This window comes from Branchiostoma floridae, chromosome 15, assembly GCF_000003815.2.
Source record: "Branchiostoma floridae strain S238N-H82 chromosome 15, Bfl_VNyyK, whole genome shotgun sequence".
Classification (NCBI taxonomy): domain Eukaryota; kingdom Metazoa; phylum Chordata; class Leptocardii; order Amphioxiformes; family Branchiostomatidae; genus Branchiostoma; species Branchiostoma floridae.
The window spans coordinates 12,327,189-12,347,323 of record NC_049993.1 but is presented as its reverse complement, the minus strand read 5'-3'; the positions used below and the strand labels follow the sequence as shown (position 1 = coordinate 12,347,323).

At 39.3% G+C, this 20,135-nt stretch overlaps 1 protein-coding gene across 3 annotated transcripts in view; it reads right to left on the bottom strand.

The window, feature by feature from the left end:
* The window catches only part of LOC118432473 (dual specificity testis-specific protein kinase 2-like), a 49,931-nt gene that overhangs the window by 13,726 nt on the left and 16,070 nt on the right, over positions 1–20,135 (bottom strand). For all 3 annotated transcript variants that reach the window (XM_035844059.1, XM_035844058.1, XM_035844057.1), the window contains 2 exons: positions 2,546–2,667; positions 1,684–1,732 (listed from right to left, as the gene is read on the bottom strand). In XM_035844059.1, coding sequence (XP_035699952.1) covers positions 1,684–1,732; positions 2,546–2,640 — 144 coding nt within the window. In that variant the 5' untranslated portion in view covers positions 2,641–2,667. The remainder of the gene's footprint in view (positions 1–1,683; positions 1,733–2,545; positions 2,668–20,135) is intronic.

Here is a 20,135-nt window from a genome sequence, read left to right as displayed (position 1 = left end):
GCATGCGAGTTAAGTCTGCTGATAAGTCCATAAAAGAAAGCTTTAAGTTTTGGTATAAGCGTATGCATAACACCCTTTGTCAGACTCAGCAAACGCTTTTAACCTTTGACCTTACCAGGAGGTAAAGGAAGGAACTAAACCAAACAGGTATAATAAAACCAATTGTATTAGCAGAAATTATTATTATAAATTTATCATTATTATCATTGTAAAGTCAAGGACATGACAACCTAACAGATTGGTTTTGATTTTTAACCTTCATCCTGTTAAGATACCTGTTTGCATAGGTTAGGGGGTTAGGAAGCAGGAAAAAGGTTAAAATGCAAGAAATAATACTTGTCCACTTGACATCTTTGCAATACACAAGAGCGTCATCCGAAAAGAAGCCAGGGACCAAACTGTCATCGTCAACAGCATGTCTAATGGGACTCCTCTTGGCATTTGCACTTTCTGTCTACTGTGAGAAGTTGGCCATGCATGGATCTGGTGTTTCCAAAACGTCTGCTTTGGTTTGGATCAAACAAGACAGGGAGACAAGGATAGAGATGGACGATCGCCCTGGCGCCAAGTCAAGTTGAGGCTCAGGATCTTGTGGACAGTCTAACTAAGAATGATCACGGTGGGTGGACAATGGTTGGACAGTTGGACTGTAAACTCATTGCTTTTCATTGGAACTTAATTTTCCGACAAGACGAGAAAGGAGGTTTTTGTAATGTCTAACAGTTCTGTACTGCAGTAATGATACAAAGGAAACCCAGATTTAGTGTCATAACTTCATAAAACCGCAGTGAACAGTTCAAGAATTTTTTTTGAGAATATCCAGACATACAATATACAATTTTTTTTGTTCTTTGATACCTTTTTCCCCAGCAGACAAATTTTTTTGTTCCTTCGTTTTCTTTTAAAGAAGATCTATTTACAACAAACTTTGGTACCAGGAAGTTTGCATTTGATACATAACCTACGAATAGACAACCTAGACCTGTTTCAAGAAAGTCTGATGCCAACCTGTAAGTAGTGTCTAGGGATATCTGGTTGACTGGCCTTTGTGAATGAGTAACTGTTTCAAAGACATAACAACCCCACAACCAATACAGTTGCCTTGTGTGACATAGTAAAACGATGGTAGCACTTAGCAATGGTCACAAATATAGTGCCCACTTTACAGTCAATGTTGCGTGGATCTAACTCTTCCCAAGACGAGCTTGCATTTCTTTAAAAGCCAAACTCTTTACCCTGGGAGCAATACAGTAATGATTCCTTTAAAATGTTCTGCACAGAACATATGATCATCTAAGGGTCCATTAGGAATCTAAGTACCAGTAACTGTTGGGTATACTCTGTTTGCCTGCACAGTAAAGAGGAAAGAAAGCCTGGCCGCCTGCCATCTCTTTCTTGGGGCTTTTACTTTTGAAACTCAGCAACCATGATGCTTATCCAGCAAATTACCCTGTAAACCATTAGAGAGGACCTCTCTCTGCTTGTTGTCTTTCATCTATTAGCAGGTGCGCAGTGTTGTGTAGTTAACTTACCGTACAGGTCAACTTAACTAACCTTTACGCCATATCTGTTGTTGATACAACATGTGATACTTACCAGGGACAATTTCAAACTACCACAATAAAGATATCTTATTCTAATGAATCAAAATGCTGAATAAAAAAATGGAATTGTTAGACTTACCTCAGTCAGTGCATGCAACTGGCCCTCATGGACGCATACTCCCATGAATCTGTGCGAAAGAGGTACATGTAAGAACAAGGTAAGAGGAAAGATGTTTTGACATCTAACTAAAACAGAAGGAAGTCTGTCTTGGCAAACTTTGGTTGCCTGGACTCCTCTGGAAAACAAAACAGTAGAATCTATAAATAAACGCTGAGACTGCAGCTTTCAGACCTTGACATTGGAACGAAGACAACTCCGACAGACTTGACCATGACTGAGATTTGTGGACACAAGAGAATGATGAAGCCCTGGCCATTCCAAGATCCATCTGAGCAACGAGCCAATACAATCAACTTCCTCAGGCTCTGAACTATCTTGGGCTTCTGTCCAAATAGACCTGGGATCCCCTTTATAGGCAGCCTGGCAAAGAACGATATCTGTGTTATGACTAAGCCAGCAATTTCACTTGGCAAAATTTGATGGGTATAGCCACAGAAATTGTTACAGCTGAATCTAGACAGCTCTTCTGTTAATACTGAATGAACATTACCTTTTATTGTACAGACATTTGCTTGTCCATTCCTAGGAATTCTTATGTTACTATGGCACACATCCCACCGCAAGCTATTACATCTGGAAATGTCTTGAGCCTAGGAAAACCAATCTCCTTTTGATGTTACAGAAGTGCATTTGAGTTTAAGAATGTTTACATAGGCCTTTTCATAGATCACATTGCATGCTGGGAGATGTGGAGAACCATGGGTAGCTCAGGGGCAAACAGGTCTGGGCTACCCACAATGCCCTGCATCTTCCAGCATGCAATGCACTATACAAAAAGACCATGAGGATTTGAAAGTCTGACAATTCTGACAATGAGTACCTGAGAATGTTGGGGTGTGAGAGTCTGTTCATGAGTTGGACCTCCCTCAGCATGTTGGGTCTGTTACTGCTGTTGGTGTTCATCTTTAGGACCATCACCTGACCTGTCACTCTGTGGGTCACCTGTGCAAAACAACAACAACTTTCATTAGTGTGAAACAACAAAAATTTCCTTAGCGCAATACAACAACAACTTTTCCAATTTTTGTATTGGAATTTTTAGTTCAACTAGTTCAGGAACTTTCATTGGGTACATATCTCTACGACCTGAAGGTAACTTTAGGTTTTGAACAATCAATATATATCTATAAAATAAGAGTTCATTTTAAAAATCCATCTGAAAGTAATTTTAGCTGTTGAACAAAATGAATATGTCATTTACTTTAACTAAAATTCAATGATAAACTACAATGTTTACAAAGGCTTGCACATAAATATTCACATGCAAAAAAAGAAATTATGCACTGTAACACTATTGCAACTTACAAGATGATGGCTAAAAACAGTATTCATCATATCTTAAACAAAATTTCCTGACTATCATTCTAACACACCCCATGGTTTTTAATGGTCCATCCCTGGTGAAAAATCCTCTGACCACTGTGCATTAAATCAGCTATCAACATCCAAAGGTCTTTTGATGTCACACTAATCAATTATACATAGGGGGCACACATATTGATTGCATATTTCATACACCCCAACTGTGATAGCGGCATAGAACACTGACAGGTAAAAGTGGTTTTACTGACTAAATCTGACCGTCTCAATCAAATTAGTAGACAGGACCATCCATATCTGTCAGGGCTTGTTGTCCCATAGGCATTGTACAAGGCTAGATTGGACTAATATTAAAGTTACATTAAAAATCTTGACAACCTTGATATTGGGTTTAGGTAGACATGATAACAGAGGAGCCATTCCAAGGCCATTTTCTAGGTAGTCCCAATATCATTTTTGTGGGGTAATAAGAGTAGCAAGCATTTCTTCAATGTCAAATCCAAGGGCACAAATAACATTTGTAATTGACCTTTTCAGTGTTCCAACTGCATGATGGGAGATGCAGGGCACTATGGGTAAAGAGGGTAGAAAACAGCATGATCACTATGACAATACCTGTCTGTATATTGCAATACCATGATTTTCTTGCCTCCCTGGGTTACCCACAATGCCTTGCATCTCCCAGCAAGCAATGGAATCCGTGAATAGGGTCTGTGGATTTAGCGACAATATGGCAGACACCTGTGTACCATAACAGTGGTAGAACCCACACAGACAAACAGACAGATTGGATACTTCCTCCCAGACAAACGGAGGGCTTCCTCTGACTCTGAGAGAACGTAGATTGTAGCTCGTGACAGACTATAAAGTAGTCACAGGGACATGTTTGTCAACAAACGGAAGTGCGACAGGGTGACCAGATAGTTCTAGAGCAATGTCTACTGACAACAAAGAAAACAAATACAGGGAAAGTAAGCAACTTTAAATCGCTGGATGCTCAACAAAATAGGTTATTGCAAGCTACCAGCAAAGGTGAAATGTCAAAATGTAACTTAGGAAGAGGAGGAAGCTTGCACACACCCTTGAAAAGAAACAACCAGAGACACTTGGCTTTCTATTCCAAAAGGACCTTTCATTTTCAAAGAGCATGACAGACTTAGATCTATCCCCATGTCTACACAGATATACCTCTGCAATCTGCAACTGCCGTGCAGTTCAATACCAATCTCACGATTCTACAGTACCCCTGAGGCACCTCAGATATATATGTAGCTTCACCAGACATGGCAGAGAGCCAGCCCTGCAAATTGGAGTATATTTCACCAGAAGCTACATGTTTAATGTTGCTTGGTTCCAATGCCCTGAACATGATAATCTTAAGTGCTTAAACATTTCATATTTGATTTATGACACTTTCATGTGAAAATTTTATGCACCTTAGAACTTTAGCAATATAAACATATGAAACATTTATGCAAGACTTGAGATTCTCTTGTGACATAATGCAGAAAGATACAGCAGTTTCAACATTTAAGACAACTGCTGGACATACAATGTGTATAAAGATCTATCAATATCATACAATGTAGTCCATACCACTCTTTCAATTTGTACATTTTATATATGATAAAACATTCATCATATGACAATATGACCATTTCTAGGAGACAAATCCCAATGCTATCTTCATCTTTCACCCCTAAGACTCATCAAATGCCTTCCTTAAAGATTTAGATTAAGATTCAGATCATCCCTACAAATTTAAGGAATGACTGTTTACTAAACTCCCTTTCAGCTAGAGCCAAGTTGAGCTCGGGGGCATGACTTCATTCTTGGCAACTGAACAAAGACAATCCCAATCTTTTCCTTCCTTCTCAGACCGCTATGTGACCGTGTGGAGACCCTTTTGATGTGACAATCCGGGATGCCTGGCCAAATCACAAGACACAAAATGATACTTTCCTACACAAGTAAAATGGGATGCCTGGCCAAATCACAAGACACGAGTATGATACTTTCCTACACAAGTAAAATCAACATCATTCTTTGTGTGAAACAAAAACAACATGATTTTGAATAGTCAAAAGTTCAAGTAGGTCTATGCAACAACTTTTGCATTCTTTCGGAAAAATAAATAGAGGTTTGTCACTGTATTTTCCTTAACCTTACCATGTGTATATTACTTTGCAAGCAATGAAGGTAATAAAAATCTTGAGGGTCCTTTAGGAATTCTAAACTTCTGAAATGATGTTTTCAACATTCTCAGTGGCAAATTTAAACTTGATTAGTTAAAACCAAGGAAATTTACATTGCAGACATAGTTTTTATGCAACTCGTAGTTGTACATGGTTTTGAAAGTGTTGGCGTCGATGTTCTGACAAAAATATATTTGGCGCCTGTAGACATATTTGAAGGCGTCTACTAAAAAAAAATTTGTCGCCAAAACACTCGTCTGGCGGAAAAGCTGAGGTACAGATTTCAATTACCACGCTCGTAGACGTGAAGGAAATTACAAGTAAGCCTGGTAGGATGTGGCTGTATTCAGGCCATGGGTGACTTTCTCTGCCCCAAATTGGTTTCTCTGCTCCAGTAACTGTAGCATGCTACTGACCCAGCACCAACACTCTATGATTGAAAGGGCAGTGCTCAGTACGCGTTACTTTTTCATTTGGCTCTAACCCATCTCTACGACCTGGAACAATTCCCTGGGATGAATTTCTCTTACCACAACTTTCCATCCTTCTAAACAGGACAGATTTCTTTGCTTTCATTTGGTGCACCAGCGGACTAGCCCACTGCTGTTATGCTTGTAGTTTCACACAGCTAAATGGCCTGAGGGCAAAAGAAATGGAGAAAGTCTTTTCATTGAAACTCCAAAGGTGTGGAGAAGATTCACCTAACATATGTTGCACCTGTCACCTGTTATATCCCACATGTTGGTATGAAAATCCCAATCCTATTTTGTTACAAAGGGAGAAATCCTTAGTTCCTGTGTTTGCTCAGACCAGCATTGGATTAGAAGCTTTGCCGAACAAATAACAGCATCTTTTCCTACGTCATCTTGCTGAGATACGTGATGATTACGTGACACTCTCCGTAGGGCCTTTCATTTTGAAAACAGTGAAGACATTGTTAAAAGAAAATACCGGTAATATAACATTGTAAGTATATATTACGCAAGTGAATCAGGCTGCATTCACACGTGAAAAAGAGGTTTTATACCACAGACAGAAAATAAAACCCTTTTCTAAAAGACAAGATTGAAGAGATGATGCAAATGTGTTCAGAGCCCATTTCCTTGTTGAAAAAAAAACTTCACACTCCACACTCTACCTGCCAATTTAAAACCCTATATTACCTATCACTTGTGTTAAGTGCTTCAATTGCTCCTTGGGGACTATCAAGAGGACAAGGCTTCCTTCTCAAGGTGACTCTTAAGGTATGTCCCCAACAACGCCCCTTAAGATGTGCCCTGGCGGACATTCCACCAGGTGAGCTGGTACAGGTGCTACCAACCTTGTCTCTGTGTAAATTTGCTTTGCACCAAGTGCGACTGACTTAGTTACTCATTACCTACCTTAAGCCTTTAACAATGCTTCAAACTGTGCACCTGCAGCAAACAATTCACTACAGATAATCCCACCGCCAGTTTTATGACGAGCTTCCAAATCCTTTAGATAAACAAAGTTGTTGCACATCATTAAGGCCTTAGGGTGGGGATGGCATATAGGAAAACTTAATGATAGACAGTGGCGGCGGCACCGGGGGGGCAGGGGGGGCGGCTGCCCCCCCGGAAAATATGTTGGGGGGGCGGCGCCCCCCCAAAAAATCAAGCTGAAACCTTGTGTATTTTTTTGATGATGGAAATTTCATAAAATCAAGCTAGTCTAACAGCATAATTTACCCCTGAAATGCAAGAAATGGCGTTTCAGAGAGTCCCGATTTCAAAATTTTGCCAGACCTCCCTTGTGACGACTGCGTCTTCGACGCAGGACAATATGTTGCGGGAGCGTTGCTTTGAAAAATCTTTTAAACCAATAGAAATTGTACTATCGTACTTAGCTTAGTTTACAAGCAGAATGTGCCACTGAAATTCAGGAAATGACGTTTCAGACGGTCAAGATTTTAAGATTTTCTCCGGACCTCCCTAGTGATGACGCCGGCGCTCACAACGACATAGTGAAAATTTGTGCGTGGTAGCTTAGGTCATCGCCCTCAAACATCTTTTTCTTTGACAAAAATGGCATAAGATTTAGCATAGTCTGCAAGCAAAACTTGTCCCTCAAAGTACAGAAAATGTCGTTTCAGAGGGTGCAGATTTCGAAATTTCCAAAGACCAACCTTGCGACAGCTCGCATCTTCGGTACTCGAAATCTTGAAAATATTTTGCGGGCATCGCCCTCGCTAAAACCATGTGTCTTTCTAACAGAATTGCCATCAAACTTAGCTTACTCTGGCAGCAAAATTTGCCCGTCAAAACGCATGAAATGCCGTTTTAGAGGGTCTAAATTTCAAATTTTCCCGGGGGAGCATGCCCCCGGACCCCCCTAGGGTGGTCGCGCCTCCGGCGCTACGTAAGCGTGTGCCGCAAAATTCTGTCAGTAAAAGTTCGCCCCCCCAGACGAAATTTCCTGCCGCCGCCTCTGATAGAGAAAAATTGAAACATTTGATAAATGTATTATCTATAAATGAAATAGGCATTGGAAGAAGGAAAAAAGGTAGCCATGCAAATGCATGATATTGCAGAAAATGATGGAAGAAAAAGAAAAATATTTACAAGAGTACACTGACCCCAATAGCTATTCAACACTTTCTACTTATATAATGCAATGTTATTAGCATAAATTATTCATCAAAATACGCAGCCTTGATGGGATTTTGCCTTCATTTTGGCAGCTACATGTACAGGACAGCTGTTGGACACATTCCTGCACATTATGTGTTGCCAAAACAATGACAATAGAAGACACTATCATAGATGCTGTTACAATATTGATGACAGACCATGAGTAATATCATGTATTCTTGTCCGATAATACAATTTGATTAGAAAGATTTCAGTTACTAATAAGATAGAAATCCACTCTTCCGTCTTTGCAAACAAATTAAGAATTCCCCCCAGAAAAGAGTTCTTAATCAAGTTAATGACCGTATTTTTTTTACAAAAGACTACAGTACATAATCACCCATCTTAGTTCAAGGCAAAAGAGAAATCCATTTGATGTTATATTATAGTCACTCTTGTCCCTTGGGTATAACAACAGGTTTTTAATTTCCAGGTTTTCTAAAAGGATTTCTTGGCAAACTCAATGAATACTACATGTATTTCCTTTCACAGAGTTTTTTGCAGATGGAACAACTCTGCATATTGTAATACATCAGAAAGGTGTATTTGCCATGTTCAGAAAACTGTGAAAATAAAATGTAAACGTTTCGAGATTTACAGTTGTACTTCTCGACTTAAAAAACACCGTAGTCCCTTCCCACGATCCTTGCTGCTCCATTTCTGTCTAAGGAATACTTCTGATACCACTTGAGGTGAACACCTGACCCAGTCAACACCTTGCACACATCTTAAGCACCCAACAGGTGGTCCAACTGCACTAACAAGAAACTGCAGGGCTCTTGACTATTTCCTTCAGTCAAAACATGTGTTGTTTGGTGGTTTCACAGAAACAGTAATCTGCCTTACATAACTTTACAGTTTTGTTACCTGTGTAAGACCAGACTGTAAGGTATGACAGGTAATATCTATCACGAAGGACTTCTACTCTTTGTCAGTAAGTGCAGTGGGATCTTATGCATGCTCGAGGTGTGCCTCTCCTCAAACACAGAGCCGTCAGCTCTACTTCTCCATACATCCGACAGGACTGAAACTAGGTACTCATTTTAATGTGAGTTGCATCAGGAAATAGGTGTAAAGTACCTTTCTGTAGGGCACGCCTGCGGATACCTTTCCAGAGGTGCCTGAACTTACACACATTTGCAGTCAACAATCCTAACTTCAAGGCAACCAAGGCACCTTGTCAATCTCTTCGACATTAGATAATTCTTTTTAATTAAATTAAAGGAATGAATTTCTCCAACTCAAAATTTCTTATCCTATATTTAACAACACATGCCTGATGTTTTGCTGCGTGTTTATTTACTGAAATTACCAAAATGATGAGAAAAATCTCAAGGCTTGCAAAGCCACATGTTGTACATTGTACAAGCAGGGAGCAATGAAATCATGACCCCTTTCTGGCTAGAAATTCCTGCAACTGTTTTGGGAGGAAATCCATTAGGCATGGAGATTTCTCAGCAAGCTGTTAGGAGAGAGAAAAGACCTGGTGGACACATGAAGTATGACAGATGTGTCCCAAAGGAGCAGGAGAAACTGCCTATCTTTTCTACCAGGGTAACATTCATCACCATCCATTTATCAAATGTCCGGAGATGGCCACAAAATAGGAGATTATTGCTTGTGGTTATTATTTATACCCAGTAACATTTAAAACTATCATTTATCTTTATTCTGCCAAAGGAATAAATAGAGCGTTTTTACCTATAAAAATTCTTTTGCTTTGGGTTTGTTCTTGTCATGAGAAACAACAGGAAATAAAAATAACAACAAAGGTACCATTTGCAGGTAGCAACAGCAAACTAATTATTATAAATCTTGAATTGGTTGCGGTGGTTTTTACTTTATAGTTTTTGCAGTGAGCTCTCAACTGCGAGTATAAGTTCCTAATCGCAATTTACTACTACTAGTATTATCAAACTCCACAAAAAAGTGCTTTAACTTCCACAATGAAAATACGTCCGGTGAAAACCAACCTATTTAGTTACAGTATGGTATTTCTTTCCCTCAAAGTTCTTGTAATCTGATTTGAGGAGGTACAAGTTACACTACAATGTGCCCATAACAAAAGTTAGCCTTCCATGTGATATGATCAGGAAGTGAAGCATTTGGTTCCATTCACGTGAAATAAGAGATAATCTCACTAAAGAAGGAAGTGGGTTAATAAGAAAAGGTAAGAGGTAACAGCTGCTATACTCCAGACAAAACTACTGGTTTTACTCCTTTTGACCCACTTTTCAATGTGACAAGATGTTGCAATGGGCTACTGCAACATCTTGTTACTCTGATAAGTGGGCCAATTACAGGTGACAGCTGACAATCACAATTTAGACTGAACCATTGAAGGATTTGGAGGGGTTTTTAGGGCTGCCTTTAAAAAGGGTAAAGGTAGCCCCATACGGCCATAGCCTTTTCAAGGATGTACAGGCAGTTGGTTGTTACTTATGATGTCTCAAGCATTGTATTGGAAGACGGGTGCCCATTTTTACACCTGGGGGAGTCAGGAAGAGACTTTCCCACGGTACAAGATCGATAGTATGACAGGATTGGAACCCAGGACCTCTGGGCCAAATACTCTGCAGTTATGCCTCATGACCCCACCTACATACAAGTTCAAAACTTTCTAGTCTTTAAAAAAATACTAAGTGGTGAATTGATCTTAAAATCATGAACTTTCTCTAATTTGTCTACTGCCTAATCACATACACAACATATCTGGATACAAGTATGTTGCTGGTACAAGATAAAGTTTAGGACTATCGTTGTTGTTGTTCCTGTGATGTTTGTTGTTGTTTGATAGATGACAAAACAAACATGACGACTCACACCCATTTGTCAAACAACAGAGAACTGAGTGAGGTGTTTTTGCAAGGTCATCCGACAAAGCCAGTGTTTGAACAACCTGACTTCAAAGAAGCCACATAACTGATGAGAATGAAGGCTACCTTATGCACAGCTTAGCCCTTGCATTCATTGATACTACATAATCTATACAAAAGTCTTTCTAGATGTACTAACAATACACAAATTGTACATTTCCTGAGAGCGGAGAGGGGGGCTTAGTGAAGCAATCCCGCCATGTTTACACCTAGATATCCCGCTCTAATCAGCGAGGAATCGGAAACGGGTACAAAGACGTTTGTTTACACCTGAGACCAGGTGACCCGTGTCACCATGCTCTACTACAAAAGGACAACAGTGTGGACTGGAGTTCTGTGTGCACAGTGACACACATGTATGTACATGTTCCACTACCAATTTAGAATACATGCTAATGTCTAAACAAACAAAGGACAAGTTGTGTTTCCTTCTAAATGGCGCAATATGAAATGTTGTGAGAATTAGTCACTGTAGATTGTGAAATTTTGTAAATTCACTGAGAGTTTGGACCTATCAGTACGGTACTGTAAACCTTAAAATTTTGCAGTGGTTCTATTTTCACAGAGACCTCTGCACCAAAAATTTATAACACAGCAAATAGGCCTTTCAAATGAACTATAACTGCACTACAAAATCCTTTCAATCGGGAACTTAAAACACCACAAAAGCATGCCCGTAGCCAGGGGGGGTTCGGGGGGTTCGGAAGAACCCCCCCACACGCTCAAAAGGTCCGCTATTTCAGGCTCGAAGGTCCACTTTTTCATGTCCAAGATTTTTTTTCAAATCATGACTGATTTGTATTTTTCCCTGATAGACATTTCAGCCAATCGTAGTGAGTCTATCAGCTAAATTTGGCCCAGAAAGTGCAGGAAATGGCTTTTCAGAGGGTCCAGATTTCAAAATTTCCCCGGACCTCCATTGCGACGCCTCGCGCCTTTGGTGTCGGACATGGTGAAAATATGTCGAGGAAGTTGGCCTCAAAGACTTACGCAAAAGCCTTGTCCTTTAATAGAAATTCCATTAAACTTCGCAAGCGATTTTTGCCCGTCAAAATTCAGGAAATGGCGTTTCAGGGGGTCAAAAATTCAATTTTTCCGGGGGAGCATGCCCCCGGACCCCCCTAGGCAGCTCACGCCTTCGGCGTGAGCCTCGCGCCTGCGGCGCTCGATGGTCCAACAATTACTAAAAAGAACCCCCCCAACCAAAATCCTGGCTACGGGCATGAAAAGCTCCTTTCCTTAATTTTTCTACTGAGAAATTCAGTCCCAGCAAAGTAAATGAATTTCAGTATCATATATCATATTATGCAATCCACAATGATTTAGTTTTTTAAATTAGAGAACTGATTTCATAAAATTACTGATTGTCCACAAACCAGAAGCCACAAGCCACAGCAGATATTTGCACAGGTCTACAAGTATTCAAAGTGTACCACTTCACATAAGGGCGGATATCCTTACAATACACCAACAAAACAAAATATAGGTCACAAGGGATACTAAAACCTAAGCACGGAAAGGTCGACCTTGTATCCTAGTAACGTTTAAGTTGTGCATCTTCCATGCAAAACAAAAAGCATTATTTAGCAATTTGGCTAACAAATTGTAAAATATTCTACAGTATGATTTTTTTACAAAAAGGCTGCAACTCCTTGTCGGGCTTCTACTTTGACAAAATTGAAAGCCCAACAAAAACGTGAAAAAAATTTCAAAACCAGCCAGGGCCTAACCTCTGCTTGGAGAGTAACGTTAGCCAAACTACCTTTGATCTAGTTAATTTGCATGGCAGTTTGTGGTTACTGAACAATTTCAGGAGTAAAACTCGCTGATGTCATCATTCAATTCCGGACCAGTGCATAAAATTAAGGTCGCACTGTTACAAAAATCTAAAATTCATCTTGTAAACAGGTGAAAATTAGTCTAGCCCCTGATGTGTATTATGGATCGAGCAATGCACAATACCATTGTTTTGCAAATAAATCCTTTAGTCTATATCTATTCATAGATTGCAAACTGAATAATAGCTTTCATGCATAAGATTTTGATACACATCAGAGGAAGAATATTTCTACTCAATCCACGCACAGAGAACAGCATCCCTTGTGCAGAACACTCACACATACTGAAGTATTCATGGCAATGCACCGTCAAAGGAAATTGAATAACGATGAGCTCCAATCGTACTCCCATGGCACATTGACTACACAGAGATTCAGTAATGAGGACCTGAAAGTCTACTCCCACACATTAACGTCACAGGTAGCTTGTTTCAGATGGCGTTTATACATCAATTCCAGGACCTACCAATGACCATAAGGAGAATTGTGCCACCCACATACAAAATCCTGCAGAAAGCTAGCCTAGAGCTTCTGCCATTTTTAGTCAACGCGAGAAGATTTAGGATAGGTCTGGCTCTAAACATGGTATCAATAGTTGGGGCTTAATGCTGGCCCTATCTACATTCCTATCTATTGGAAGAACTCTGGCACAATACCGTAAATTGTCATGGTGGTTCATACTGCAATACTATTTTAGTATTTCCGTCCAATATAACGAAATGGACAGTTTAGTATACATTCTAATAATCACTTTTCAATTTCAGGCTTTAGGTATGTCTTTTTTTCTTCTAATTAACACAACACCTAATACTGTAAATCTTCAAATATTTGCTATGGTTTATGGTTTAATGCTCACGCTTTTCACGGTAACCCATTGTCAAACCATCACAGTGCAAAACTGTATACAGATTTTCTTACTTTAAGTTTTAACACTACAAACACCTCCTTTCCCCCCTACCGCTATGTTTAGTCTCAGAATTTACAGTGATACATTGCTGAAGAGAAACTGACATCAAGTTCTCAACTCTACCAGTAGACAAAACTTCCTGTTTGGACCAGGCCACAACCGCAAAATGTACAGATTTTCTTCCTTTCACCCCTACTGACAAATTTAGTCTCAGAATTTACAGTGATACATTGAAACAGAAACTGACCTCAACTCTACCAGTAGACAAAACTTCCTGTTTGGACCAGACCACATTTTGTTGCCACAGTCCCGGAGGTTACACCCCCCTCCCCATTAAATGTTTTGTTCTGATCCGTACGACCATATATTTCCCATCTATCAAAGGAGGCATCTTCATTAGTAGGGAACAATTCACCCCATGTCAATAGAAAGGACCAAGGCCCCCTGGCACCCCATTCTACGCACATTATCGGTAAAGCCCAATGACCCGAGGGTCATCTAGTCTATTCAAATTTGACAACAACAACTCGAGCAATGAATTATCACCTTCTTAAGTTCTTGCGTTCTACTTGAGTGAATTAAGATCCGGGGAACTATTCACAAAAACTTATTTTTCACTAATTAACTGATTACTGTAAATTGATTTATTTTTGCAAGGATTTGATTTAGCAGTAAAAATAGAAAGAATGTTTATTGTGTGCGTGTGTTTAACATATATTTGTACATATTCTCATTATCATAATTTTGCAGTAGAGAAAATAAAACCATGACACATATTAGAAGATATACAGTAATCAGCAAAAACAATTCCATGTCTCATACACGTAAATGTCATACATGTACATTTATATACTTCAATAAATTCTATACAAGAGCTATAGTATAAGGGACTCATTTGAATACATGGCTGTCAAAAGATATCTTCCACATTTGAAAGACACCATGAAAGTCATGTTATGTACGTTATGAATTATACAGTGACAGTACATGGCAGAATGCCTATCCATTGTGAAACTGTATGACCTAGATATAAGAGATGATGGAATCTTCAATGTCACCTCACAGCAGTAACATGTATCTCCCAGGGAGTGACCAACCAATCAAAGAGAAATCCAATCCAAGCTTCTGAAGATTCAATCAGCAAGGGCATTCTATATCAAATAAGTATCATTAGGAATTCAACCAAGGTGGTAAATTTAGTGATAAAAATTCACCAAAGGGTAGTTTAATTTCCACTATGGCCCAAAAGCAGTATAGTGCTTGTCTTTTTGATACTTTGAGTGGGCGCTAGACGATGATTTGGATGAAATTCAACCGTAATATTTCCAGGGCTGATAATGAAATTCATGCCCATTAGAATTCCAAATTATTATCAATTTCTATATTATTGCAACCTTTAGTGTGCCAGCTATTGGTAATAGAATCAAGCAAGTAATAAGATGACAATTATTCCATAATATAGCAGAAATGCATTCGGATAAAAATGCAGACCAACAGCATAGCAACCCAAGGGCAGAGCACAAAAATAACTGTAACCCAAGCACAGTGAAATAGTTTCCAAAGCCAAGTCTGGATATCCCGTGGCCTTAAACTTGACCTAGTAACTCAACACTATCTTGCCAATTCCTGCCAGATGGGACATCCAAAACAAGGTCGAACGGTTCCTTTTTTGATTTGGAATATACAAATTCACAATGATGAATAAGCATGACCAAATGTTCCTGGTAGATTCGTGGATATGGGGGCCCAGCTGTTATAAAACAGAGCATGAAATTCATAGGAAAAGGCATGACTGATAGGACACCTGCCACAAGAATACATACACCAGACGGACACAGAATTTACAGGTTCACACAAAAAGTTGTGGGTCAGAACTCAGAATGGAAACAATTTTTGAAAACGTTTACACACACACACACACACCAGGCACTTTCAATTCTACGCAGTGCCACATCAAATTATTCACAAATATTTCCGAACGTAAAATCTAAACAGAGATTCATAAACTAAAATGTACACCCAGTAAATCTTCAACAAGATTGTTGATTCCGCATTCAATTGTAGTATGCTGCTTTGATTAGGCTTTAAACTACTGAGTATCCACAATTTCCTTATGAAAATGAAAATGGAACTGCTTAGAGTTGTACTAAATATATTAACCTACTTCTGACATCTTACAAATGTAAGTACCATATCTTCCTAACATGCAATGACTGCGTAACATATCCATCACTCCCAACTCCTATAGAGATGTCGTGCAGTCATTACCTCAGTGACATTACATGCCTGATGTGGACATTCTCGTACCATGGAAACTGTGGTATCACAGACAGCTAACACACCCTGAGCACACACAGGTTACATGCCCATCCCACTTACTACATTCCACTCCAACATGTTACCAATGTCAGGGCTGGTCTCAAACGCTCATATTTCATCTCAGAAAGAATTGCTCTAATAGTAATAGTAATAGTAATACATATAATGATTGAAAATTAAAGAGAAACAATACATGATTGAGTCAATGATACAGGCACAGAGCCAAGAGCTTCCGTAATATAGCCAATACCAATAACATGTTGCATAGAAAACTATTTTCCCTCAGAATGATACAAAGCAATTTTTGCGTTTCGTCGCCCTCTGGCGACGAAACGCAATGTAATGGGTTTTACCTTCAGTGGATGCTTCGATGCATGGTACTTCGTTCAACACGGTGTCACACAGCATGAAGACCTCTCCATGTTTGTTGTTTCAACCATTGCCTTATATGGCAAGACCTGCAACATTTCATGTTTAGGCTTTGCCTTATATGGCAAGGGAGCAAGAAAAGCGAGGGAGCGTGATTTTCAGGATACACATGAAACCGCATGCAACTGCTACAACTGTTCTTTTTCTGATGGAAAAAGCTGAAGACACATTAGACTTTCATAGGTAGATTTCTGATATATTTCATAATGTAATTTAATCTTAGGCTATTATTTCTATTCAATGATATTAAGGAATTTTAAGCTTATATATTTCATTTGGCGCTATTTTAATTGGTTATTCGCGTTTGGTGACCACTACAGAAGGCGACAGATTCACTCCAGTTTTAGTCCACCATTTTGGAACGAACGCTGTGAGGTAGGACATATATTTAATCTTATATGCCTTATAGTTGCGTATAGGTAACACTAGTCCATCTGTATGTGTCTTCAGGTAAATGTAGATCGAGAATTATGTACCCTGGACGTCGGTGGTATTACAAAAATAACTCGTTCGTGCAAGGAGGTTAAACCTCCTTGGTCCTTGGTTCGAGTTACCGTACAAATCAGTCAGTGTGAGTGCATATAAACTCTGGCATCTAGAAAATGCTCTCAGTCTGGGTATATAAGTGGCGAAACGGAGTAAACTTGCGTCATAAATTATTTTAGCCTGTTGTTTACACAGTCTCTCGCTGACCAGCGGAATGACCTCTGTGTTTTGTAAACAAATTACTGGGGGAGGGGGGCGTATTGTTGTTTCTTCATGCAATTAAGTTCTCCCAGATCCCTTCTGAATCATTCCTTTCTTCCTTTAGTTTAGTAAAGTAGCTATCCATTCAGACAGGTTGGAACTTCTTTTCCCCATGTGTACAGTAATTTATCAAACCACTACTGAACTGCTGAAAGCATTTATTTATTTTAAGGAATTGTAAGTGATACTGCTATGCTGGTTATACATAATATATATGTGTATATGTTATAGTAGTAGTAGTAGTAGTAGTAGTAGTAGTAGTAGTAGTAGTAGTAGTAGTAGTAGTTGTAGGCAGTCGGCCAGTCCTCACACAGCGCCTCCATGCGGCTCTGTCCAGCGGGTCCAGTCAGTGAGGCTGCACTCTTTAATGTCCCAATATAGTAGAGGAATTTATACAAATTGTGTTGACATATTGTATGTGAACTTAAGTTCTCATTTTTTATTTATTTTTAGCCTCAGGGCTGTAGATCAAGAATATGAGTGCTGGATGTAGCTAGTATTACTTTTTAGAAAGATATTAATCATAACATACGGTGGATTTAAAAAAAAATGGCACTGCCTGCCAAGAAGTACCGGGGGTAGGTATGCTTTGAGATAGATTGCAAAACATTTGTGTTACAGTTGGGATCAGGGTTTGTGACGCAAGTTTGACTCCGTTTCATTTCACCAGATTAGGCTGTTTAGAAGTCAGCAACACACATTAATCAGCATGATAGTGTATCATTGTGGAAATTTGCACCTCTAATCAAGTAGCTTCCCCCTCTGTATTTTTAACCTTGCTCCAATCAATTCAGGCCAATTTTGAAATATTGAATATATTCAGTTGGCATCAGATGTCTAACATTTTCTTTCTTTTTCTTTCAGTAGTGACTGCTGCAGTCCTCAGCTGCCACAGAATTGAAGCAAAGCCTACTGAAAATCAAACTTTACAGTCAATTAGAAGAACCATTCACACTAATAAACATTTTACTCAAACTTCTACTACTGCTTTCACTTCTACATTGTACACACACTAAACCAAATTAAACCTTGCCAAATATTGGTCATATAATTTGCAAAAACTTACACTGTTTAGCAAACACTGCACTTACAAATATCTTCTGCCATTGAGCGGACAGTGAACTTGCACTAATTATTACTAGACCATCTTCTGCCACAAAGCACTTTAACCAATCTCTGCCACTAAGCAGACTGGCACTTGTACTCATTACCAGACTATCCTGCCACAGAACAGACTGTGAACTTGAACTAATTACGAGACAATCCTCTGCCACTGAGCAGACTGTGCATTTGTACTAGCTTCTGCCACTGAGCAGACTGGCACTTGTACTCATTACCAGACTATCCTGCCACTGAATAGACTGTGAACTTGAACTAATTACGAGACAATCCTCTGCCACTGAGCAGACTGTGCATTTGTACTAGCTTCTGCCACTGAGCAGACTGTGCACTTGTACTCATTACCAGACTTTCCTGCCACTGAACAGACTGTGAACTTGAACTAATTACGAGACAATCTTCTGCCACCGAGCAGAACTGTGCATTTGTACTAGCTTCTGCCACTGAGCAGACTGTGCACTTGTACTCATTACCAGACTTTCCTGCCACTGAACAGACTGTGAACTTGAACTAATTACGAGACAATCCTCTGCCACCGAGCAGACTGTGCATTTGTACTAGCTTCTGCCACTGAGCAGACTGTGCACTTGTACTCATTACCAGACTATCCTGCCACTGAACAGACTGCATTTGTACTTTATGACTATCCCTGACATTCAGCACACTCTGAACTTGCACTCATTTTTTTACCAGACTATCCTACCACTGAGCAGACTGTAAACATGTATTACCCTCTGCCATCAAGCACACTGTGAACTTATACACTCTGCCACCAACTACATTTGTACATTATTACACAAACCTCTGTCACTGTTATCCAAAATGTCAGTAATTTTGTCAGGAAACTACCACCAAGGTGACACTATTTTCAATGAGACTAGTAGAGGTAGACAATGCACTTCAAATTCTTTCATTGCCATTGCGTTTCACAATACTTACAAGCATGTAGCTTCCTGGATCGATACAGATCTTGATATCATTCTGTTTCAAGGTGATGAACTTTACAACCACATAAAGCCATCTTTACCAGCTTATACTAACTACTTGTCAGTTGATAACCTCCCAGAATATTGGTATCTACTCAATAATTCTGTACACACATCAATTGCAGAATCGTACACAGGAGATATATTCAGCACAGAAGCAAATTATCCATACTACACATTAAAGAAAGCCCTAGAAGAAGCATTTACTGCATCTGATACATGTTTGTTTATAACAGCATCTGGCTTAGAAGGTTCAACTGTAGCTTTACTCCACACTGACAACAAATATTTTGTCTATGATTCACATGCCAGAAACCACAATACAGGATTGCCTGATATTCATGGTACTTCTACCTTGAGTATGCACACGTCAAACAGTGGTCTATGTTTATTTTTGCAACAACTTCATACAAATTCAATGTTAACTTGCAATTTTGAGGTTGTACCCCTTAAAACAGAAAATGTCTTGTATTTGCATGACTCTGTTCACAACAATTCAGACCAAGTAAGGCCCTCATCCAAGTACCCACATCTACAATCTTCCACTTACCTACCTGAAGTAGAATCTACCAAAGTCGTCCTGCCCAATCAACATAAAACATGTTTATCTGCATCAGAAATCTCAACACAAGTTGTACACAGCACTGAGAAGACCATGTCAAAAAAACAACAACATTTTATAAATGACATAGATGAAGAACACTACACTTCAGCTACATGTAGGTCCAAAACAAACGCAGACCAACAAGTGGATGAACTGTCAAAGCAAAGAGCAAGATACAAATGTAGAATAACAAAAGAACCAGATGACCAAAGAGATAAAAGGCTTGCAAGGCGAAGAGAATTGTATAAAGCTAAGAAAGAAGCTAAAACACCTGAGCAAAAGGCTGAAGCAAGGGCAAAAGTTATGGAGAAAAAGGCCAAAGCAACAAATGACAACAGAGATGAAACCCTTGCAAAGCGAAGAGCATTGTATAAAGCTAAGAAATCAACTGATACACCTGAGCAAAAGGCTGAAAGACT